The 25780-nt window shown below is 34.6% G+C and overlaps 2 protein-coding genes across 2 annotated transcripts; one reads left to right on the forward strand and one right to left on the reverse strand.

Moving 5' to 3' along the window:
* Positions 1–555: 555 nt before the first annotated feature.
* Positions 556–3614, forward strand: LOC145061213 (putative polygalacturonase). Its single transcript, XM_079008633.1, has 6 exons — positions 556–707; positions 1076–1414; positions 2074–2194; positions 2274–2448; positions 2639–2709; positions 2783–3614. Exons 1-6 carry the CDS (start codon positions 558–560, stop codon positions 3490–3492), a joined length of 1566 nt encoding a protein of 521 aa, XP_078864759.1. The 5' UTR covers positions 556–557; the 3' UTR covers positions 3493–3614.
* A 19083-nt stretch (positions 3615–22697) lies between these two features.
* LOC145063687 (uncharacterized) lies at positions 22698–23803 on the reverse strand. The gene is made up of 4 exons (XM_079011281.1): positions 23537–23803; positions 23153–23442; positions 22800–22830; positions 22698–22730 (listed from the first exon to the last, which is right to left on the reverse strand). The coding sequence occupies exons 1-4, from the start codon at positions 23801–23803 to the stop codon at positions 22698–22700; spliced, it is 621 nt and encodes a 206-aa protein (XP_078867407.1).
* Between the last annotated feature and the right edge of the window lie 1977 nt (positions 23804–25780).

Genomic DNA, 25780 nt, shown 5'->3' on the forward strand with positions numbered 1-25780 from the left:
TATAATAATATACATATACATATTTTTCCATTACTAATAATATATCATCCGAAATTGTAAAACTTATGTTTCATATTACATATTGTTATTACATATAATTGGATATGCACTGTTTTGTAACAGATACAGTTCATATTGACTAATTATTTAGGCTAAGCGTAAGAAATATCAAAGTATTTTAAGTTATTTAGTATTATAACATCATATATATATATATATATATATATATATATATATATATATATATATATATATATATATATATATATATATTATAATATTGTATTTGTAGTCTTTTTTTTCTTGATAAGACATTATATTTTGGTAAATCTATTAAATTATAAAATTGCAATTTTAGTATGTTCTCGTAAAGATGATTAAATTGCCTTGTATCCAAATGATATTGTAATAATTAAACACATTTTTCAAAATATAATGTTATAACAAGAAAAAAACAGAAACAAAATATAATACCAAATCAATAAAAATATATTGTTGTTTTTATATTTAACAGTAATTCCATTTTAGCATAAATGAAAATACATGTGAGTATGCCCATGCCAATAATATTGGGGTTTTTGTCCTATAAATACTCACAGAAAGACTTCATGCTTTTCCAACACCCCACCAAACACATCTCACATTACATTCTTCAAAAGCTAACTATGGAGTGTTGCCACAAAACAAGAAGCCATCTACATCTTCAAGTAAGTGCACTTCTGCCTCAACTATTTCTCTTAATTCTGCACATAAAACCATAAACTGGTTTTTGATAGAAGGTGAAATTTCATTGTAAATACTAAATATACAACTATAGATGCATAATTCATTCTCACTATTGTAGCAACAAAAATGAAAGATTTTCAACATAATGTGTTTGAGCTCGTTGATTTACGTGTTATTAATATAACATTATTGTTTTAAAATAAACATGACCCATAACATAATCATAATTACGTTTCTTTGCTATATGAATGTGTAATACAGTAATACCATTCTTGCCCATAATAAGTAAGGTAATAACCTTTTTATTTGAGCTATTACACTATTTATTCACATCTCTTTTCGTTTACAGATGAGAGAGATGATATTGTTATTTGTGGTGGTGATGGTGGTGGCAAGTATGGGAGGAGTTGAGGGCAGAAAAGTAAGAAAAATAGAAGGGTCATTAGAGTACACAGCGATAAGCTGCAGGGGGCACAGTGCATCAATTGTAGAATTTGGAGGGGTTGGAGATGGAAAAACGCTAAATACAAGGGCCTTTCAGGAAGCAGTGAATTCATTGAGCCAATACGGCTCAGACGGTGGGGCTCAGCTCTATGTCCCGGCTGGTCAATGGTTGACCGGCAGCTTCAATCTTACAAGCCATTTTACTCTCTTTCTTCACAAGGATGCCACCCTTCTTGCTTCACAGGTATTTCACCTTTTTAATGTCAAACATAAAATTTTCAATTTTACATATAAGAGTTTATTTATTTATTTTTTCGAAAAATCTGAATTAAAAATATGCTTGTTTGACATTTACAGCCATAGTAAGAATACAAAATCTGTATTGGTAGAAATTGTAAATATAGTCAGGATAATTAATAGAACAAAGAGCAGTAGAAATATTACACATATAACATGTATTTTGCAATTAAATGGTGATCAACTTATGAATATACAAGTACATATTATTAAAGTAACCTTAATTTTCAGATGCTCAAATTTAATAGTCATACAGTTTTTATCAATACAGATAACTTTTGTCCAATCTAGTCACGTGAGAGTTTATCCCCCGAAATTACAAACTCCAATAAAATACTTTTGGCTTGTTTTGATCATGTGATATATATTTGGCCTTATTTGAAGTATATAATTGAAGTTTAAAGTTGTGAATCTGTGATGATAGTGAGTTTTCTACTTATTAGGAGGGTATTTTAGGTATTTTATCTTATAAAGTTTCCTATTTTTCTTACTTTTACAAGAAGAATGGTCGGTTTGAAACGAGAATGTAACTGGTAACTACTAAGTAAGTGATATGTGTCCAACTTGTACCCTTGGCTTAGTTACTTGTACATTATGTATAAACAGGATATAAATGGATGGCCAGTGATTGATCCTCTGCCATCCTACGGCCATGGAAGAGATGCAGCCGGGGGAAGGTACATTAGCCTCATATTTGGGACAAATCTCACTGATGTCGTTATCACAGGTATCTAAAATGACCAAATTAGACATCAAGCTTACTATTATAAAAAATGCCTTGAGATTTAATCATGAACGTTTGATAGGTGATAATGGCACGATCGACGGCCAAGGTTTACTTTGGTGGCAAAAATTCCATGGGAAAAAATTGAAATACACTCGGCCCTATCTACTTGAGATCATGTATTCAGATACCATCCAGATTTCCAATCTTACGTTTTTAAATTCTCCATCATGGAATGTCCATCCCGTTTATAGCAGGTAATCATTATTTTATAGTGGGATTTCCTAAAATGCCCTTTAGCAAGTCTTCTTGTTCTTGTACATTAAAGGGAGTTGTGTGACAGTTAACAATATGAAATATTATAATTTTCAATTCAATGTATATTTTAGACCCCTACATTGCAAAATAATTAAGCTTATATTATTATATGTGTTTGTTGTATTGCAGCAACATTCTTATACAAGGGATTACAATTTTGGCTCCAGTTCAGTCTCCCAACACCGATGGAATTAACCCGGGTTAGTCTTAATTACCTCTGTTAATTTCGAGGGTTGATCGAATTTTCAGTAATTATAATGAATTATTTATTAGATTCTTGCTCAAACACGAGAATAGAAGACACATATATTGTCTCCGGAGACGATTGTGTGGCGGTTAAGAGTGGTTGGGATGAGTACGGGATATCATTTGCCATGCCGACAGATCACTTGATCATCAGACGGCTCACATGTATCTCGCCTTACAGTGCCGCCATTGCATTGGGAAGTGAAATGTCAGGTGGGATTCAGGATGTGAGGGCGGAGGACATCGTCGCCATCAACACCGAATCAGCAGTCCGAATCAAGACTGGGGTCGGCCGTGGTGGATTCGTAAAGGACATTTATGTAAAAGGTATGACCCTGCATACCATGAAATGGGTGTTCTGGATCACCGGAAACTATGGTTCTCATGCTGATGATCACTGGGACCCAAATGCTATTCCAATCATCCAGAACATAAATTACATGGACGTGGTGGCGGAAAACGTGACAATGGCGGCTCGATTGGAGGGGATCTCGGGGGATAGTTTTAAGGGGATTTGTATATCGAATGCGACTATTGGTATGCGTGTGAAGGCCAAAAAAGTGCCATGGACATGTAGTGATATTGAAGGGGTGACTAGTGGTGTGGTTCCTAAGCCTTGTGACTTGTTGCCTGACCAAGGGCCAGACAAGATTGGAATGTGCAATTTTCCACAAGAGAAACTAGATATAGACAATATTGAAATCAAGAAGTGTTCTTATCTAATGAGCTCACTGTGAGGGGTTGCTTTTATCTATCTCTTGTAGTCTATTTTTTTTTATGCATTAAAAGTTGTACATCATGTTGAATTGTTGCATCTATATTTCATATCGAGTTAATGGAAGGACCTTTTGATGAATAACTTTATTTAATGCAATTTACATAAAAAGTCAAAAACTATCATGTTATTATTATTTTGCATAAAAAGCCATTATGAACCTAAAGGCTTAGATGAACAATTTTTAATTAGATGAAATCTGATGTGGCATGAAAATGTCCATACAAACATGCTTTATACTATGACCATTACTTCCTTGGTAACGACGTGGTTTAGATAACCATTTCTTCTTCTATCCTAATCACACCTCTAAGATAACAACAACGTCCTTTTTCTCCTACCAATCAAAAGTGTTAAACACACCATAATTCCTTCCATTGACCTCCCTGTTGCAACTGCTTCAATTCTTGGCACCATCCTTGAATCGTTCTCCATCGATCTATTATTGATGCTCTTGCCGCTCGTCACTTTTCTCTCAAATTAAGTTGTTTGATGTGTGTAGTCGTAGATTTAGCTACTCATTATATATGCATTACTTTGCAAATAAGTAACTCAATTTTGACTCCTTTCTAGTTGAAATTTATATATATGCTTGCATAGGGTATCACTTAGTAACGGAAACAAGTTTGAATTAATTGAAATTGACCATTATATAATTACAATCAGCAGCTCTTTGAATTAATTCCCTTAATAATCAATATGATGTAAAGAGAACCAATAAGAAGATAAATGAAATTGACAATTTATAAAAAGTTCCTGGGTGCAGGGGATGTCCACGATCCACAACCGATAAATCGGACAACTGGGAACAACATTCATTTTGAGGCATATGTACCCGAAGTTGATTCTATTATCATTCACAATCTCCTCTACGTAGAGGTTTTTAAAATTTGACTATATTTGATAATAACTACTTTCACTTATGTAAAACAATGTAACTACTCAAATTGTATGAAAAAGGAAATATTTTTTTATAGAACTAAACTTTTAACCTGTTACGTTTTTTTTCCATCCATTTTAGCTAGAACCACATGTAATTATTTACCGGGAAAATAACTTATAAGCCCAACGAAATTTTCAAACCGTTCAAAAAACCCAATTATGTTTTGTCTGTTCAAGAAAACCCAACTAACTTAACATTTTGTCTAAAAAACCCAATTACTTACACTTTCGTTCACTTCTCATTTAGGGTCAACCTGCTAATAAAAGTCAACGAATGACATGACTCATAACGTGTAATTAAATATCGGAAAATGACTTGTAAGACCAATGAAGTTTCAAAACCGTTCAAAAAACCTTAATTATGTTTTGTTTGTTGAAAAAAAACCCAACGAACTTACGCTTTTGTTCAATTCTCATTAGAGGCAACCATATTCATTAGGTATACAACTAATTGAAAAAAACATTATATTTAATGACATGAAATAAACAGATTAGAATTGCCCTTTATATATCGATTTAGGGCTTGGAAAAGAGAAAAGCAAACGACGTATGTGTTCAATCTCTTGTAATAACTACTTCTTATTCTTCCTCTCAATCGTTGATGTCCAACTCAAGATCTACAAAGAAGATATTTGATGATGAAAACCCTTGTGGATGTGGACGCCCTTCTTGGATTTGGACATCTAGAACGGAGGATCATCCAGAGAAAAAAGTTCAGGGCTTGTTCGAACAAAGTTCAAGACTTGTTCGACCAGATGGGTAAGTGTAATTGAAAGCTTTATCATGTCAATATTCTATCTATTTGTTTTGTTTCTTTCAAAAACAAAAACTTATCAAAACGGACATGATAAAGCTTTTAATTACACTTACCCATATGTTTGAACAAGCCCTAAACATTATCTCTGGATGATCCTCCATTCTAGATGTCTAAATCCGAGAAGGGCGTCTACATCCACAAGAGTTTGCATCATCAAATATATTCTTTGTAGATCTTGAGTTGGACATCAACAATTGAGAGGAAGAAGAAATAGCTATCACAAGAGATCAAACACAGACGTCGTTCGTTTTTCTTTTCTCCAAGCTCTAAATCGATATATAAAGGGCAATTCTAATATGTTTATTCCATGTTATTAAATATAATGTCATGTCATTCGCCAACTAGTTGTATACCTAATGAATCTGGTTGCCTCTAATGAAAATTGAACAAAAACATAAGTTTGTTAGGTTTTTTTCAACAAACAAAACATGATTGAGGTTTTTTGAATGGTTTTGAAACTTCATTGGTCTTACAAGTCATTTTCCGATATTTAATTACATGTCATAAGCTATGCCATTCATTGACTTTCATTAGTCGGTTGACCCTAAATGAGAAGTGTAAGTTAGTTGGGCTTTTTTAGACAAAATGTTAAGTTCGTTAGATTTTTTGAACAGACAAAACATAATTGAGATTTTTTAAACTATTTGGAAATTTCGTTGGGCTTATAATTCATTTTCCCATTATTTACCTGTAAGGGTTACATATAAAATAAAGATATCACTTGATAATTAATGGAAAAATAAACATGTTTTTTTTTTTTTTTCTAAATTCATCTTAGAAAGATGGGTAAGTGAGTAACTGTGTATCTTTTTTTTTTATTCCTATTACTTACATATTGTCCTGTTGCATTAAACATATAAAGATTTGGAGTGTTAAACATTCCTTTAAAGGAGTTGTTATTCCTACCCTCAATTTATTAATCATATATCCTTCATTATTTTTTTTGGTGGAAAGTAACATTGTTTTCCGTAAAAAATATTTTTTTCTTTATATATATAATTCTTTTTTTATGTTGTATTATTATTATTATTATTATTATTATTATTATTATTATTATTATTATTATTATAAAGTTCGCACAAAATTTTAACATTCGGATGACATTATAAATTCGAACGGTTATATAAAATCGGTTAAACTTTTTTTATATTTTAATATTAATATTATTATTGTTATTATTATTATAAATTTCAAACAACATTTTATAAACCAGACGTTATAAATTCGAATGACTATATAAAATCGGAACAAAAACAAAGTTTCTCCCTATTAATTACGGATATTAATTGTTACGGTATTACAATTGCGTTATACGTTATGCGGCCAAAAAACATATGTTCAGTATGGTGTACAAAACAAAAATTGTCTGTCAATACAAAAAAAAAAAATTACGGCTAATAAAACTTAATTAATGGAATAAAAAAAACATATGTTGAGTATGCAAAATTGTTATTCAAGTTCGTTTATATATATATATATATATATATATATATATATATATATATATATATATATATATATATTATTTTAACTTAAATATTCTTTGAAGTAAAACAAGTTATACTTAGTTTTTATTAATAGTTTTTATTTAATAAGTTATCTAATATTTGAGGTATCTAATATTTGATTTAAATAACCTATATTTTAGCTTTTCACAACTACAGATGGAGTGGACGGAAGTTAGAAAGAAAAAGGCACCGGCAAGACCAAAGCATATCCAGGAAACAACTTACTTCGTCACCAATGTTCCAGAACAAGCCAAGAAAGGAGAAATCAAAGAGGCATTTGGGAGATTCGGGAGGGTTACAGATGTTTACATGGGAGACAAGAAAGGAAAGAATGGGAAGTATTTTGTATTCGTTCGGTTTGGTGAAGTCAAAAATGTCATGGAGTTAGAAGAGAAGATTAATGGAATGACATATAGAGGGAATAAGTTGGAAGTTAACCTGGCGAGACACAAAAGGAAAGATCTCCCAAACCCAAATACAACTAATGTAAACCGGAGGCCAATACAAGTGAACAATACTGGGAGATGGAATACATTCAAGGATCATCGGACCTTCGTAGATGTCACTAGACCCCCACATATGTCAGAGAAAAACTCGGTTTAATCCGTTCCGCCGGCACCACCGGGACCAAGACCCATCCAACTACAACGGGACAATCAGACTTACCACTGGCTGCATAAGACATCACTCATTGGGGAAGCACTGACCTTAGACCATCTGGGGCATTTGCCAAAACTCTTACGAGATAATGGTGAAACAGATTTGGAGATAAAATATGTTGGGGGGCTAAGGGTTCTCTTTCTTTTTGACAGCTCAGTAGATGCTAAAGATTTCTTGAATAACAAGAACAAGTGGAAAGAAACTCTGAAGTGGGTGAATTGGAGTGACAAAACTGATATGCAAGTTGAACGAGTAGCCTGGATCAGAATTATTGGGCTTCCACTATACTTATGGGGGGAACGTAACTTTGCAAGCATCATTGAAGGGTTTGGGAAGACAATAGCACCATATGAAGATCTATCAAATAGGGTGGACCTGTCGTGCCCAAAGATTGGAATTCTCACCTCAAGGAAAACCAGAATAAATGAAGAATTACAAGTTGTCATTGACGGGAGGGTCTTTAAAATTGGTATCATCGAATTTGACGAAGACTGGTTTCCTTTTCGATTTGACAAGTCGGAGGATTACTATGAGACACAGGATGAGGGAGACGAAGAAGACAGTGAATATGGGAATGAAGAAGAGGATGGGATATCGGACACGTATATGGGGAACCCAGACGATGAGAAGGAAGAAGGTGAGATATCTCCGGAATTACAGACGGGAAGGAATGTGGTTCAATCGGAAGGTGGAAAAGCGACAAACATAGAGATCGGAGATGAATTTCCGACCAGGCAACCGACGGTCAGAAGTGAGGTAATCGAAACGGCGGCAGAAGTGCAACGGACACCTGATGAACAAATGACGGTGCGGGATTCCATGTTGACTGAATACGTAGCGTCGCCTAGAATCTTGGAGGCATTAATGGATAACGGTAACATCCCTGGTCTAATCCACAACTCAAAGGACAAGTGCCCGGGCCCAGGTATGGAATCAAACCCAAACCTAAATGGGCTTTCTTATGAGCTACCCCCAATTGGTTGTTTTGGGCCGTTTAAGTCTCCTATTGTATCAAACAAAGGCATACGCCAGTCATCTGAAGTATGTAGTTCACTGGGGAAAAGGAGGAGATTAGAGCACGACGAACCCAGACGACCTTATCCCTTCAATAAATCCGATGACTGATCTCTTTAACCTTGACGCACCCCCGTCAAACATGGCTTCCCAAACGGCGGCGATCAAAGAAGTCGATCACGCTCCAATCGACATTAACAGAGTTCCATCTGATAGTCATGGAAACCTGAATGAAAACGTGTCTGATGATTGCTCCTCTTCTTCAACTGAAATTAGAAAGACGGTAGAAATTGGGAATGCATTAGGGTTCGAAATTAGCCCCAATGACCCAATTTTAAAGGGAATAATGGGTGAAATTGGCGAGGCTGCAGCACCACAATGAATTGTATCAGCATTAATGTGCGTGGAATAGGCGAAGACTACAAGGTCGAATGGGTGAGGAGATTAAAGACGCAGCATCGTGCCTCCTTTGTGGGGATACAGGAGACACAACTGGTGAATGTGAATGATATAGATGTCGCAGGATGTTGGGGCTCAATAGACTTTAGCTACTCGGCAATTCAATCCCACGGTAGGTCTGGTGGTCTAGTAAGCATTTGGGACAGCAGGATCTTCAAAGTCTCTGAGATCATAAAATCAAGATATCTACTGGCAACAATTGGGAGATGGGAAGGAATTCAAGGGGACACTAGATGGGAAGGAATTCAAGGGGACACTATCTTAGTCAATGTATATGGGCCACAATCTATCACAGAGAAAAGAAAGCTTTGGGAAGAATTATTAGAGATAAAAAGGAATAAAGGAGGTACTTGGGTGGTGTTTGGTGATTTCAATTCTGTTAGGCGTATGGACGAACGCTATAATTCGCATTTTTGCCCTCAGTCTGCTTTTCATTTCAATAGTTCATCAGGGAAGCAGGCCTCAATGATATTCGAATGGGTGGTTTGCGTTATACCTTCTGTTGCCGAAATGATATCAAATTAAGTAAACTTGACCGCTTCTTGGTTTGTAATAATTTTTTAAACGTCTTCCCCTCAGTATCTATTACTGCACTCCCAAGGGAGGTATCTGATCACAACCCTATTGTATTAAAAATTGCTGCATCTGACTTTGGAAAACCCCCATTCCGATTTTTCAACTCATGGATGAAGAAGGAAGGCTTTGATAATGTTTTTGTCAGTGCCCGGCTCAATTTTAAGGGGTATGGTACCCCGGATTACTATCTGATGGCAAAGCTCAAATTCTTGAAGAATGAACTTAAAAAATGGAGAGCAAACGAATACCCCAAGGAGACAGTTGAGTTGAAGAGAATCAAACATCAGGTGCACGATATTGATTGTTTGGCGGAGAGGCGACAACTTAGTGAATTGGAGATGAATGACCGACGATCTGGAATACAGAAAATAATTGAAATGGAGAAATTATCGACTTTGGATTTGAAACAAAAATCCAGAATAAAGTGGGTGATAGACGGTGATGAGAATACATCTTTCTTCCATGGATATGTGAATAACAAGCTTAGAAAGAGCAGAATAATGGGGCTGCAGATCAATGGATCTTGGACCACAGATGCAGAGACTATTAAATAAGAAGCTTTCACATTTTACCAAAGAAAGTTCCTGGAGAAATGGCCGTCGAGACCAAAGCTACTCAGCAATAAATTCAACCCGCTGGATGCAATTGACAAAACCCAGCTGGAAGCTCCATTCACCAGGGAAGAAATCAGACGTGTTGTATGGGCATACGGGAACGAAAAGGCGCCGGGCCCTGATGGTTTTTCTTTCCAATTCATTAAAAAGTACTGGGCGGAGATGCAGGATGACGTAACAAATGCTGTTAAATACTTCGAAAACTATGGGAGACTTGGAAGAGGATGCAACTATTCTTTCATTACGTTAATACCAAAGATCAAGGACCCGATCACGCTTGGAGATTATAGACCGATAAGTCTTATTGGCTGTTTATACAAGATAACTGCAAAAACCTTGGCTCACAGATTAAAAAAGGTTATTGGCAAGTGTATTGGAGAGGTGCAAATTGATTTTGTTGAAGGAAGGAATATCCTGGATGGTCCGCTGATTGTAAATGAACTTTGCTCATGGAGTAAGAAAGCAAAAAAGAAAATGTTGCTCTTCAAAGTGGACTTTGACAAAGCATTTGACTCAGTCAACTGGGAATACCTTGACTCGATTCAAATGCAACTGGGATTTGGAGATAAATGGCGAGGTTGGATTCAAGGTTGTTTAAGATCTGCAAGAGCATCTGTGCTAGTAAATGGGTCACCCACAAAGGAGTTCGGAATGGAACGGGGAGTTAGACAGGGCGATCCACTGTCGCCTTTCCTTTTCATTATCGCCATGGAGGGGCTTAATATTGCAATAAAAACAGCTTGTGAGAAAGGCATTTTTACTGGGATATCCCTCCCACATTCTGAGACATCTATTTCTCATTTATTCTATGCGGATGATGCCCTATTCGTGGGTAAATGGAATAAGGAAAATATAAGGAATCTCGCAAGAATTCTAAGGTGCTTTCACATAACTTCTGGCCTTAAGGTTAATTTCCACAAATCACGGGTAATTGGTGTTGGGGTAGACATGCATGAGGTTACACGGTATGCCACCCCCCTCGGATGTGAATCGGCCAAACTCCCCTTCAACTACCTTGGCGTTCCGGTAGGAGGGAACATGAGGTTAAAGAAAAACTGGGGTCCGGTGATTGATAGATTCCATGCCAAACTATCCTTATGGAAGTCAAAAACACTTTCAATGGGGGGACGTCTCACTCTATGTAAGGCGGTTCTCGGTAATCTACCTACATATTATTTCTCTCTGTTTGTTGCACCCTTTGGAGTCATAAATATTATGGAAGGGATTAGAAGGAAATTCTTATGGGGTATGAATAATGATGGGAAGAGGAAAATCAATTGGGTTTCTTGGCAAAAGGTGGTGTCTCCTAGAGTAACCGGCGGTCTGGGGATGGGTTCACTTAAAGCTTTGAATCTAGCACTAATCGGCAAATGGTGGTGGCGGTTGCGCAGTAAGGGTGCAAGTCTATGGAGGGAGTCTTATGGGTATCCATAATCTCAAGAATAAAGCTGCTGACTGTATCTCAAAAAAGTCCATTCCGGGTGTTTGGAACAATATAGCAGGGGTAAAAAGCGAGTTCTCAAAAGCTGGAATCAATTTTGATGAAGTAATCAAAAAGCAGGTGGGTAAAGGTGATTGCACGTTGTTCTGGTTAGATAAATGGCTGGACAGCGAAAATTTAAAATCAATGTTCCCAGAATTGTACAAGCTAGAGAAAACTAAAAAGTGCAAAATAAGGGACAGGATAAACACCGGGGGAATAACATGGGAATGGAAATCGAGTCCATCCTCTAGCTCTCAAGCATGTGAACTTGCTGAGTTGGCTCTCAAAGTGGGATCATTTCTACCAAACTCCCAACCAGACAGGTGGGTATGTAGCATCTCTGGGGATGGGGTTTACCACGTCAATGTGGTAAGGGAACTGATAGATACGGTGGGCTCGAGTATTGAAGGAGGGAAGATCGATTGGATTCCGGAGGTTCCGACTAAGGTACGGTGTTTCATTTGGAGGGCGGTGTTAAATGGTATCCCAACTGCGTGTGCTCTCCAAAAGAGAGGAATCAACTTCAACTCAGTTATGTGCAACTATTGTGATCTGGAAAGAGAAGATACTGATCATGCTTTGATCAAGTGCCCGATGACAGCAAAGGTATGGGAGGAGATGTTCAGGTGGTTTGGCATTCCTCATCCTCAATTTGGGAATATAAGTGACGTGGTGAGGTTCTGCTCTACATGGGGAAGATGCTTAAAGAAAAGGAGAAACCTAATTAGCATTTGCTATGGTACTGCATGGCTAATTTGGAGAGCAAGATGCAATTTTGTCTTTAATAAGATTCAGATATCACCCAACCAACTGGCGGGGAACATTCAATCCATGGTGTTTTCATGGATTAAACATAGGAGAGTTAATTGTTCTTATAATTGGATTGATTGGTGCTCTAGTCCTTCCTATTGTATGTAAATATTTCTTGTCTGCAGTTTGTACTTTTGGACTTTTGGCCTATAGTTTCTTGCTAATTGGCCTCTTTTCTATATATTATTTGCCGGTTCCAAAAAAAAGTTATACTAACACATATGTTGACTCTGCTGAACTGAACTATTATTATCGCTTTATAGGTACCGGTTCAACACTAGCACAGATATCGACGGCGTCAAATTTTAAATTTTGTGATTTTAAAATACCAAATATCATCCTAAATGCAACATTAAACAATGTCTTCAAACTAAACCGGAAAAGATTAAAATATTTTTAAATCATTGAAACAAAGTTAATTGAATAAAAAAAAAGTAATCAAAAAATAAGATTTTTTTTATAAAAAAATAATATATATTAAAATAAAAGAAACAAATATAATGATTATAGTTTTAATGTTAATGAGATTACATGATAATAATTAATTAATAATTACACTAAAAAGTAAATTATTGTCAAATGATTATGGTTATTTATAGAAAAAAAGTAAATAGTAATCCTTAAAGGGTAGGGTAAGGATAAGTATGAGACATTAAAAGGCTTAATGAAAGTCGAGACGATTCATTAAACCAAACAAATAAGAAAAGGAATGGTTTTGAAAATGAAAATTCAATTCAAGCTTAACTGTAGGAACGGTGTAATTGTTTTTGAAAGTTTGCCGGTTCAATATCTTGTGCCGCTTCATTGCCACACCCAACTACTAGTAATAAGTTTAATTATGACCGTTTCATATAGTTATATGTTTATTAAAGGGCAAACCCAAAGTTAATTTAAACTCTCTCTCTCTCTCTCTCTCTCTCTCTCTCTCTCTCTCTCTCCGTGTAATAGCAATGGACACGTTCGTGAAGAAGTTCTTCAAAAATTTCCATGCTCCTGGCCTCCCGTTCGTCCAGCTTGAGCCTGGAATGATCAACCACACTTACATGGAAGGCCTCTTTGGGACCAAGGTCCCTCATCTGTCTCAACACAAGGCATTCTTCTCAGTCCAGCCGATGACCATGCTTGGTCGTACTACAGCTGGCATCAACTCCAACACATCAAGTTATGATGGTATCTGCGATCGTTACATCACAACTCAAGGCAACCTCGATGTCAAAAGCATCTGCAAAACAGTCTTGACGATGGGTTACATGCAAACTGATCAGCTGACGATGTGTTCACGGTCTTGGAGTGACAACCATACTACATTGCTTGTCAACGCCCTGGGGTATGCACTCATCACCAAGGCTATCGAGACGTCCGGTGACATTGACAACAAGCTACCGGAGTTTACTGATGGTAAGATTCGTATCGACCCTAACTATGGCATGCGCACGACAACCGATTCGAAATGGGAAAAAAACATCTGGCCTGCGGGTTCTGACGTCGCTAATTACCCAGAAATGATTAGAATAGTTGATCAGCTACGTCAACAATAACAGGCTGTACGACCAATTCTCGGTGGCACTGCATATTGTGACGTCGCTGATGTATCAAATGGTTCCACAAACCGCAGACGGTCAAATCTGGTTGAGTTACGACTGGCGGGTGTCACTCCCTGCTTTCTCCTCAATCCGTGGGAGGTACACCTTCCTAAATGAAGGAGTTGCAGGATATGGTAACCAACGGGCGCTCAACTAATGGTCGTATATCAGCAACAAACTGGAGACGATACACCTAATGGCGATGGTCGTTGTACAAGCCATACAAACAGGACTCGCTGTTAGGTCTGTCCGCATGGCAACTGAAGATGACCCTAAAGACCTCTTCTCTTCATATCCAAAAAATTTTATACCAGATTCAACATGATCTCGGCTGCAGCAGCTGAAGCCATCCACAGTCCTGTGCCACTTCCAGGTATGAGTGGCGTGTTCGTAGAAATTCAACATGATTTCGACGGCTACAATACTGACCGAAGAATCCCGACGCTCAATGACAAAGATGATGATATAGAGACGTTTGAGACACACGTTGTAAATGACACCCTTTATATCTCTGCTCCCTGGACTACCTTGGCAGGGGTCCCGACACTGCTCTTGCCACTTAACCCTTTCCCATATAACTCCCCTTTTACTCTTAAAGGAAAGTTGGATAAAGAAATGGGTCGACATGTAGTCAGAGGAGGCTTCCGAGTAGGAGCCCCTAATGCTTGGCTGTTGACATCCATTGTCAGCCTGTCAGATTATCATATCAAAGCCAGGCAATTCTCTAAACCCTGCCAGGCTAATGAATATCACTACATCGATATGGCCAAGATGACGTGGCCAGTCCTTTATGGCCCTAACGACGTTGGTTACGAAGTCGTCCTCTCTGAACAGGAAGAAGTACCAGCATACAAGTGTAAGATCAAGTTGCCTCAAATAGACAACAAGTTCTTCGATCAACAAGTGCCTTACGAGACTTCTATATGGGGGCGAGGTATATCTTTGTCAGCCACGAGTGGTCGTAAAGTAGAAGTGAAAGAATTTCATGGGGGGGCGGCGGCTTTATTTAGAGGAATAAAACTACATTACAACGTCAATGAAGAGGTAAGGGAGTTTAGAGCGTTTATAACTAGAGATGAACTAGATTTTCGTCATGTGGGGAATGCTCATTCCCTGTTAGAAGCAGTTAGATAAACGATAGAAGACAAATCGGAACAAAAATGACCCAACAAAAGTAGATTAACTATATGATCTGTCAAAAAGTTGGAGTTTGACTTTTGTTTTATATCTTGGCATCTTGCTAAATTATATTTTAATGGAATATGTGATTTCCTAGTTTTATGTTTTATGTTTTATGTTTAACTGATGCATAGAAACTGAAACTGGGGGTCATGAGTTTCGAAAAGTTCTCGCGAGGCATCATTATTCCAATTCCAGGTCTAGTATGCTATGATTTTTGTAAGGCTATGTTTTTTGTAGCCATAATTTAAAGAATCAGTGGTAAAATAAATTAGGTTGAAAATGGAATGTCTTGCGCATCGATAGTTTTTATTTCTCCACTGAAAATAACTATATATTGACATTTATACCCTTCTATTTAATTAATAAACTAGATGATGACCCCGCGTAAAACGCGGAGAACATATAAAAATGTATAAAAAAGTTGGCACTATAAAAAAATAAAGTAACATAAACAGACTTAGCATTATTGCTAACATTTAAATGTTTGAAAAAAAAAAAAAAGAAACACTTGAATATCTAAATAGTTGAAGGATCTCTTTGTAAACATAACTTTTTGTTTTATTAGTTGGACAACCTTCCTCGTAATATATGAGTACCTTCAATCCCTTTTAACTTGTGACGCGAGAAACAAAAAATATATAACTGAAAATGAGTGAAGACAAGCTTATGCAAGTATAATCCAACATTTTATAATTATTGTCATTGACTTTTGTTAGTGGCCATAACAAAATAAACTACTATAGGGAATTGCCTCCGCTGAAAACAGAATGAGATTATTTCATTAGACGGAGTTAAATTCATGCAAGGTATATAAGTAGTCTCCATAAAGAATCTATCATATATGATTCAGGCTTCAATGACGTTTCTTCCAAGCCTAACAATCTATAATCTAGTACAATTCCATAGTCTTTTGGTTTGGTCGATATTACAAAGTAATATGACTGGAACACCTATTTTTAGTGTAAGTTTATGGTTGGAAATTCTAGATGCCTTAAAATCATTCAACATAACTAAAGAGTAAATTGATTCCTCAAAAAAACCTGGTAACTCTGTATCACGTAGAGAATTTGAACTCCTATGTTTTCCCTTCATCTTTCATCAATCCTAAATGTAGTCATTGGTAGCATCATATTCTTCATTTGTAGGGACCAAAATAGCTTTATCTTGAAAATATGATTGATCATCAAGATGATTTTCAAAGGATAGATAAATGATGGATACAATTGAATGAATATGGTCACCTATAGAGCGAACAACAACGTCTTCTGGAAATTCAATTTCAGCTTTACCATTATTAGGGCCGCCAATATTACCATCACCAATTTTAACAATCCACTCATCAAATGCTTTTGCCTCATCCAAATCTTAGTTATACAACAAAAATAAATCTCATGTTTACGGTTAAACGTAAAACTGTACATCACGCCGTAATTTGGACGAATATGATGCATGCACAGTATCCAAACAATTGCCTCTTTGTATTGCTAGAAGAATTTGTCTAAAGCCATCTCCATATAAAATGGTCTTGCCTCCAAACGATTCTTAAAGATAAATACCTACAGAGCAATGATATCCTCTTTGTTGACCATATTTGATGTATAAACTTCATTGTCGTTGAATTGTTCGTCAGAGTTCACTAATACTTTTGTATTGACACGCGATATCCCTCTAGTCAATGCCACATAAAGTTGGCCATGCGTGAAACCGATTCTGGGAGATAAATACCTACATTTGGAATTGTTTCTCCGTAAGCTTTTTTGATTGCCATCGCGAAACATAATTTGATTAGAAATTGTTTTCTTATCAGCTTGAATGGTAACATGTCATCTTCATGCGGACATAGAGGAAACCTTGGACCAAATCTCTAGATAGTTTATTTTGACTATTAGTGATGCAATGGTACTAAATAATTTCTTTTGATGATAAGTTTCAGACGACTATTTAGGGGCTTAAGGTTTCGAGGGAGGGTGTGTTGCAATAAATATTAGCAAATTGGTTAAAAAATGAGACTTATTTATAAATGCAAATTTTCATATATTCTTAGTAGGAACATGTTATACTTTAAAGAAGACCGTAATATATTGTTCTTTTATCATCTCTTATTCATATATAAGTATACATTAATCCTAAAAAAATAGTTATTTTGTCAAAATATCTGTTTAAAACTAAAATAATATGTGAAATTTATTTTAAAACGGATAGATGCTAACACTCTTTTTCGTAATATGATTTTCATATATGAAAAACATAAACCATGATTACTTTTATAATTTGAAAAATTAAAACATGATTACTTTTATATATCTGACAAAATTTTCGTATAACAAAACTTTAGAGCATAATTAATCGTTTAAAGATAATAATGAAATATTGAAATAAAGAATCAATTAATTGGTTGCTATCTTATTTTTATTTTTATAAGGTGATAATCCCGTTATGTCTTATTTAAAAACTTATGTTATAATATAACTTTATATATATATATATATATATATATATATATATATATATATATATATATATGATAAATACAAAATAATTTAATATATTGTTATCATTCTACTTTTTTTTTTTGAAAATTTCAATACTAAAAACAAATTTTCTCTAGAAAATTGTTATATTAATGACCTACTAATTAACAATTAAATTTATATATTACATAAATGGCTCACATGTGAACAAAAGTACACAAATGGTCCATATTTGAAATGTTTTTCTTACATAAATGGTCTATTACGCGAAAGAAAATGAAAATGTACTTTCCATTAATAAAATGTTTTCAAAAAAATCCTATTAATTAGCTCTAATGTAGAATTTTTTTTCTAGATTAGCCAAAAAGAATACGGAAAAGTCATTTTTTGAAACTACGATGCTATTTATGAACTTTTTTGCAAAGTTTAATGCTATTAATGATTTTTTTTTCCAGAAAACAATCGTTTAAATGAGCTTCAATATACAAAAAATTTAACTTTCCATATCAACTAAAAATAATCCAAAAAAGTCATTTTTTAATAGTATGATGCTATGTATGAACTTTTTTTTTTCAAAGTTTAATATTAAAAGCAATTTTTTTTCCAAAAAATGTCCTAATATAAGGTTAAAAGAACATATTGTAAAATATTTATCGATCTACATGAGCAAAAATTAAACGTTTCCATCAATACCCAATAAGGTATATAAATCATGTCTCCTTCTGTAATGAATTTCAATGTCCCACAATGTGGAATCCCCTCAGTCGCAACATTTCATAACTCAAACCACATCCGATAATCAATATGAAGAGAAGCTGCAATAAAAAATAATAATTGTCACCATCTTATACAAATATTAGAGATTATTGGGGTATTAAATAGTTAATAACTTGCAATTAAATATAATTTTCAAATACAACTTAGTATGAGAAACTAACCAATGTGATCAGAGTCAAAGAAGGCATTATAGCTAAAACATAAACAAATAACTATTAGGGATGAAACATGAAACTTTAAGGAGAAACATACAAATTTAAACCGTGAAGGATAACAAAAACCGACAAGTATATTTTTAAAGTAATTTAAACCAATATATTTTTAAAGTAATTTAAACCGGGCCGCAAGTTTATCCCAATATTGTTCCCTTAAGCATTTCATTGAACATGTAGTAGACAGGTAGACCAACCAAAATTTCCAAGTATCCAAATCAAGGTCTCAAATCCTAACACATCAAAAAAAACGAAAAAAAAAACAAATTTGTGATTTTAACAACCAAAACCAAAGGATATAACATACATTGTGTATGAGTCTATCGTTTATAATTTGATTGCTCAACTTATTGAACAATTCGTCAAAAGTATGAAAAAAATGGGGAATCCCATAGAAAGATCCGATTCAAATTTCTAAATAACACAAATGTGACAATTAATTTTCAAACCATAAAATTTGACATCCTCATAACATAAAAATCAAAATATATTTTACTTACGTTCACAAGAACCCAGATGAATTTGACCATTTCTGTTGTTTGTCAACTCCAATTTCGACCTACAAGAAATCTAAAAAAAATCAAGCAACTTGAGTAACAATCATTTTCATGTTGTCACAACTTTAGCATAAATATCGATAAATAGTACAAATATTAGTTATCAAGAAATAAACATATATGATATGACTAAAAAGTTGTCAAGTGAAATTTGAGTTACTTGTTTTCTTACCTTTATCTGATGTATTTATAATTCCAGTCGGTCGACTACAAATCTAAATCGTTAAGTAAAAATCAAAACAACATGTTTTCCTCCATTTTCTTCTCCACTACAAAACTTAGGTTAAATATATTATGTAAAGAATTGAGGGAGGCGGGGTATTTTTGTATTTTATTTTTTGTGAGATATAATTGTCATTAATAGAATTCCTAATTTAATTCATTTTATTTTTGGTGATATTTAATTGTCATTAATAGAATTCTTAATTTAATTCATTTTATTTTTGGTGAGATTTAAGTGTGATTAACGGAATTCTAATTTAAAACGTAATATACGTTTTATAAAATCTATTGACAAAAATAAATGGGTTGACAAAGATGATGTCATCAAATAATCCAATGGTGGAAAATATATGATTGAAATGCAATCAATGGTCCTGATTTCTTCAGTTTAGAATTAAATGTTCTCTTTTAATAATATTTAGAGATATTGAAGGGATATTAATTTCAAAATTGTTTCTGATATTAATTTCACATTCTCTAAGTATACGACACTTTCTCATCAAAGTGTTCCAGAAAACTTGCCCAATTTCATTTTCATAAGCTAAATGTTAATTATTAGAATTGTGATTTTTGAAGATTTTTGTTGTATTCACTGGATAAACACTTTCTGAACAATTGGATGAATTACTTAACAAAAGATGATCCGGAAATTGATGAACAAGTGTGGAATCAACGTCTTTCGTTGGTTCAAATAAACCCAAATCGTTGTAACGGGGAAGATGTAAACTCAGTCAAACTCGACTAAGAACCTAGGCTAATGGTGTTTTCCGGCGAATTCCTTCACTGGTGGAGGAGAAGAAACTAAGCCACCGTGGCTCTACTTACCAACGATGTTTTTCAGCGAATTCCTCACCGGTGGAGAATAAAGCTATCGTCGCTGTTGAAACTAAGCCCACTGTGGGGTCTTTACATCTTAATCCTTACCTATGGTATTTTACGATGAATTCCTTCACCTTGCTGCCCTTTCCGGCGCCACCAAAGCAATAATTAATATTTTGTGTATTTTGTTTAGACAAGATCCTCGTTGATGATGCTCATGGGGATGTCAACAAAATTGGGGACAATTTGACAACTGTAATCTTTTCAATTTAATAGCATTTATTTGTAACTAGGGGCATAAGTGTCTTTATAATTTTTTTCCAGTGGTTGCATAAAAGTACTCCAAAAAGTACTCCGTGGAAGAATCAGGCCCCTTAAAAAAAAGAATAAGGATGGCAAACGAGACAAGAGGTGGCGGCTAGGGTAAAGCAGTGAGGCACAAGGAAGAATGAAAGAGAGAAAATATGAAAACTTTGAAATGTATAATTAGGTATTGCTATGATAGCATGCAATCAAAGCATTTCCCCGTTAATATATTTTTCTCATTATCATTCAATATATAATAATTTAATACTTTCCCATGGATCCCATGGGGATGATCACTAGAGCATCGAGGAAATAAACTACATGGATGTAGTGGTAAAATAACGTCAGTCTCAAAGATATGCAATGATGCACATTTTCTATCAATTGGAGTCAGTTACACCTTAGGGCATCCACAATAGGGGTTCAATAGGAGTTGAATAGATGGTGATTAGAATTAAATATAGGTTGAATGAAGTGTGGGTGATGATATGGAGGAGGGTTGAATGAAAGAGTTGTATGATCATTGAGTGATTGGATAAAATTAATTTTCTCTTTTTTAACTAAATTTCAAACAAATATATATATATATGTAATTATATTCTCTTATATTTTTATATTTTTCTAATTAAACCACAAATAAAATTAGAGAAAATTCGAGAAATGACCAAAAAGGGGAGGTGATTTGAAGAAAATAACCAAGAAAAAACAGATTTTGAAAAATGACCAAAGGATCCGCAAAGCACCCTCTTCTCTACAGCTTTGCGGAATCTTTGTTTTTTGATTTTTTTAAATTTCTTTTAGTTTTTCGTTTTTTTGCATTCATTTTCGTTTATTAATACTATTTTTTTTAAATACACTAATACCTTATGAGATTATTATGTAAAAATTTTGACAAAAAAAGTTAATAATAATGAAATGTTTTATGTAATACCTTTGCTACTGATGTATGTTTTCCATGTATTTTTACTCTTTTGTATTTTATGTTATATGGAATAAAGTTGAAGTTAACTCAACTGGTTTCGTAAATAATCTAATACAAACCAAATACATATAAATAACGTAATACAAACTGGTGCATATAAATAACCTAATTAAAATTATACAAATATTCTATGTTTTTTATAGGTTACAAAACATACTTTAGAAAACATAAACATACAACATTCATACTAAACATACTATGAAATAAACTTCATTCATTCAAATCGAACCACAAAAACTTTGATTTGTTTTCATATTATGTCTATGGGTTTTCTGTTGCTTGTGTCCCTAGGTTTATTGTCTCTTGCATCCATTGGTTATCTGATTGTTGCTGCCATTGCTACTCGGTGCAACCCTGCCATTGGTTTTGTGGCTATTCCTGCGGTCGGTATTCGATCCCTTGCATCCATTGGTTATGTGGCTCCTGCTGCCATTGATGTTCTGTCTGTTTTGTCCATTGGTTGTTTGGCTGTTGCTGCCATTGATGTTCGATCTCTTGTGTCCATTGGTGTCTGGTTGTTGCTGTCATTGATGTTCAGTCTGTTGTGTCCATTGGTTGTCTGGCTGTTGTTACCGTTGTTGTTTAGTATGTTGCGTCCACTGGTTCTATGGCTCATGCTACCATTGGTTTTTGGTCGCTTGCGTCAGTTCCTCTTCTTTCCCTTTTGTCATACTCCCTGACGCGCTAGTACGTTTTTTACTTTTACTTTGGTTATTTGGAACGATTTCCTTAAACGTCCTTGCATTATGAGTTGTGTTATGACATCTACTACACCTTCTTATTTTTGGTTCCTCACTTTGAGAGGGAATACGATTGGTTTTTTTTTGGTCTACTGGCTTGACGTATTTCCATCACAGGAGGGTTAACAACCACAAGGTCATCCAGAACCTCCCAATCAAGAGGGTATACGTCCTGCTCATACGTTCTTCGATATGTTTCAATTTTATAAGCATCTATAGCCATATGCCCACAGTGATCAATTTTCAAGTGCGTTAAAACCATTATCACATGACCACATGGCAAACCAGTTATTTGTCAATATCTGCAAGAACAAGTCTTTTCCCTCAAATTCCTTATGCCACCACTTTTGAAGTCATGCACTTGATATGTTTTATTGTCAACACCGGATACCGACCATCCTTGAATCCCCTCTTTATTTTTTTAACCATATCTTCAGCCCACTTCGTAAGTATTATTGTACTTTTTCTGTTAAAACAAACATATATTATTATATATGACATTTATCATATAATTGAAAAATAAACATAATCATACCTGCAACCATCCACCGTTTGTTAAACCATTTCTGCATAAGTGCGTAAACGAACTCAATAAGTGGTAATATATGAAACTTCCTTGCTTTATTTGATACATCATTCATGGACCCAGCACTATTTGAGGTCATATAATCATACCTCGTGGTAGGGCAATACGCTCTGGTCCATTTCTCACGTAGAATTTGACTGAGATATGTCGCTATATTATCTTTTATATTACGAAGTCTCCCCTCAATAGAATTCAAACTCAATGGTTTTGTAAACTCTTACCAGCTTCCAAAACAAAATTGCTATTTTTTTTGGTTTTTTTCAAAGGTGTGGACTATGTTTCCTATTAGATGAAAAACACACAATCCATGTTGAGCATTTGGAAAAACATTTTGAATACTTATAGTAATTGCGGTTCCCCTATCTTTGACCATTGTCAGACCTTCCACATCACCAATGCATTCATGTAGTTTTTCAAGAAACCATGTCCAAGAATCCTTAGTCTCTTTTGGGCAAATTCCATACCCAATAGGCAATATCTGATTGTTGCCATCCATGGCCACTGCATGCAAGATGATGCCTTTATACTTTCTATTCAAATGAGCATCATCCACAATAATAATTTTTCTACAACACTCTCTGAAAGCACGTATCTGCAACAAGAATATAAAAACCATTAATATATCAACAATATAATTTGTTTATAAAGATTTAAGAAAATAACAAATATATTTAAAAATATATTACCGCGCATACAATAGAGAAAAAATAATACTCAAAACGATCATCCGAATCAGTTTTTATGTACGCCACAGTACCAGGATTATGTTTCTTCATATTGTGAAAATAAACTGGAAGTTTAGAGAAACTTTCTTCGGGGGTCCCTATCATCAATCCCAGAGAAAATTCTCTAGCATGCCACGCTTGTGAATAACTCATATTTATTTGTAGCAAAGCATTCATATCTCTAATTATATCTTTAGGCTTCCAAACTCTCAAACTTCCTTGACCCATAATGTCATGTATTATGGTTCCCACAACTTCGCTATTTGCTTGCCTATGATTTGGGTGTATAAGCAATGAAGAACATGTATGCTCGTCATTAAACATCTTAATTTTAAACATTTATGTTCCTTTAATGAGAGATGAGTATAAACGCCAATGATAGTTTTCTTGCATACAAATAACCTGGTATTGAGATTTTGAAGATTTTTCAACCTTTATCTGAAACTTTTCTCTAACAACTTTCGATTTAACAGCAAACTCTAGCTCTTTTTTGTGTTATAGGTTTTATTGACAATTAATTTATCATTCAGATCTAAACCGTGAAATGGTCCAGGTTCAAGAATAGGTTCTGGACAATCAAGAATAGAAGGAATACAATACCATGGATTAAAAGCAGTTTTATGTTTCGTGTACTCATCATCTGACCACTCTTCATTTGATTTTTCCTCACATCTTTGATCATCAACTTTAGGAACTTCTTACAATGTTGATTGATGATTTGATGGTGCAGTTTTCACCAACTTCTGAGCACATGTTGCTTGCTTATGGGGAGGCGTCATAGCTTTCTTCTGAAAAGCATTGATATCAATGGAGACGCATCTTTATCCATTTACACAAATTTGAAGGTAAATAATAGGGTGTCAGTATTTTTATAAATAACTGTGTTGAAAAAAAATAAAAAAGGTTGAGGTTTTGAATGTTGTAAGTATATAGAGTTTCAAATATGGAAGTGGTGAGTGTGCTTCCCAGTGCAGAAGACGAGGTGAATATGGCTTGCTTTCACCATTTCTCTAGGGGTGGTATTGTCTATGGCACAAAGGTCTTTCTCTCTAGCGATTAGACCATTATATTCTGTTTGACCATTTAAAATAGACATCTTCTATGAGTTTCAGCTTCAAGAGGAGGCTCCTTTGGCACTCAAATGTATTGATAAATGCAAAGAAGGGGGATTTGATGATCTATTTATGACTAAAATTGATTTTCCTGCTAACTTTGACTATTACATGAGGTAACTCAATCATACCCTTTTCTCCAGTTCTTCCAATATTTTGAAATTCTTCATTTATTCTTTTATGTATGCTCTTCGAGATTGAACTTAAAGGGGAAGGCTGAAGTTGTATGTTGTTACTGATTGGTTTGCAACAACCATACTAAGCTTAACTCGCATTTCTTACTACTCTAGGGACGCTTTGGTAATTTCCATAAACTATCTCCTCAACAACTGTTTAAATTAGTGATTAATTTAAAATATATATAATAATAATTGCAGATTTAGTATGGAAGAAGCTCCTTCTATTGTTATTCTAAGAGACCCCGATGTCAAACCTGTAGTCTAACTTGGCTCAATCAATAATTCAAGACTTATTAATGTCATGGAACAAAATAAACATCAAGGTGCATAAATCATTTTTGTTATTTTTCACACCTAATATTATATTTAATTATTTATTTTTTCATTAGTGCTTCCCCAATTAAGAAGTGTTACATCTATGGAGGTTGGTTGTGATCCAAAAGGCTACTCACGTGCTAGAAATGACACCACAATTTGATATTGTGTTGTTCTTATTGGAAGACAAAGCACAAAACTCCATCAAATGTGTGAAGTAAGATTCTTATCTTAATTCATAAAACAATAGTCTTTTTATTTCTTTTCTTTTCTTTCTTCAGAGCTCTCATTGGCCAAAATCTGTGAGATACTAATTCTTTTATTTATTTATTTATTTGTAAATCCCATCTCACCTTTTAGTTTTTGTGTTTTTGTTGTTGTTGGCAGCTTCAAAAATAATCTACACCAGAAGACATTGATGATGTGGATGCAGTACATGCCACAAGATTTCAGAGGAACATTAATCAGACAACAATGAGAAAGGTCTGAAAGAAATAAGCAATCAGAAGTTGATGCTTTGGTAAATTCAGGTGGTACCATACGTGACAGATATGCCCTTCTTTGGAATCAACAAATGGAAAGGTAATAAAATAATAAAT

Source organism: Lactuca serriola, chromosome 7 (genome assembly GCF_051521515.1).
Source record: "Lactuca serriola cultivar US96UC23 chromosome 7, Lser_US96UC23_V15, whole genome shotgun sequence".
Classification (NCBI taxonomy): Eukaryota; Viridiplantae; Streptophyta; class Magnoliopsida; order Asterales; family Asteraceae; genus Lactuca; species Lactuca serriola.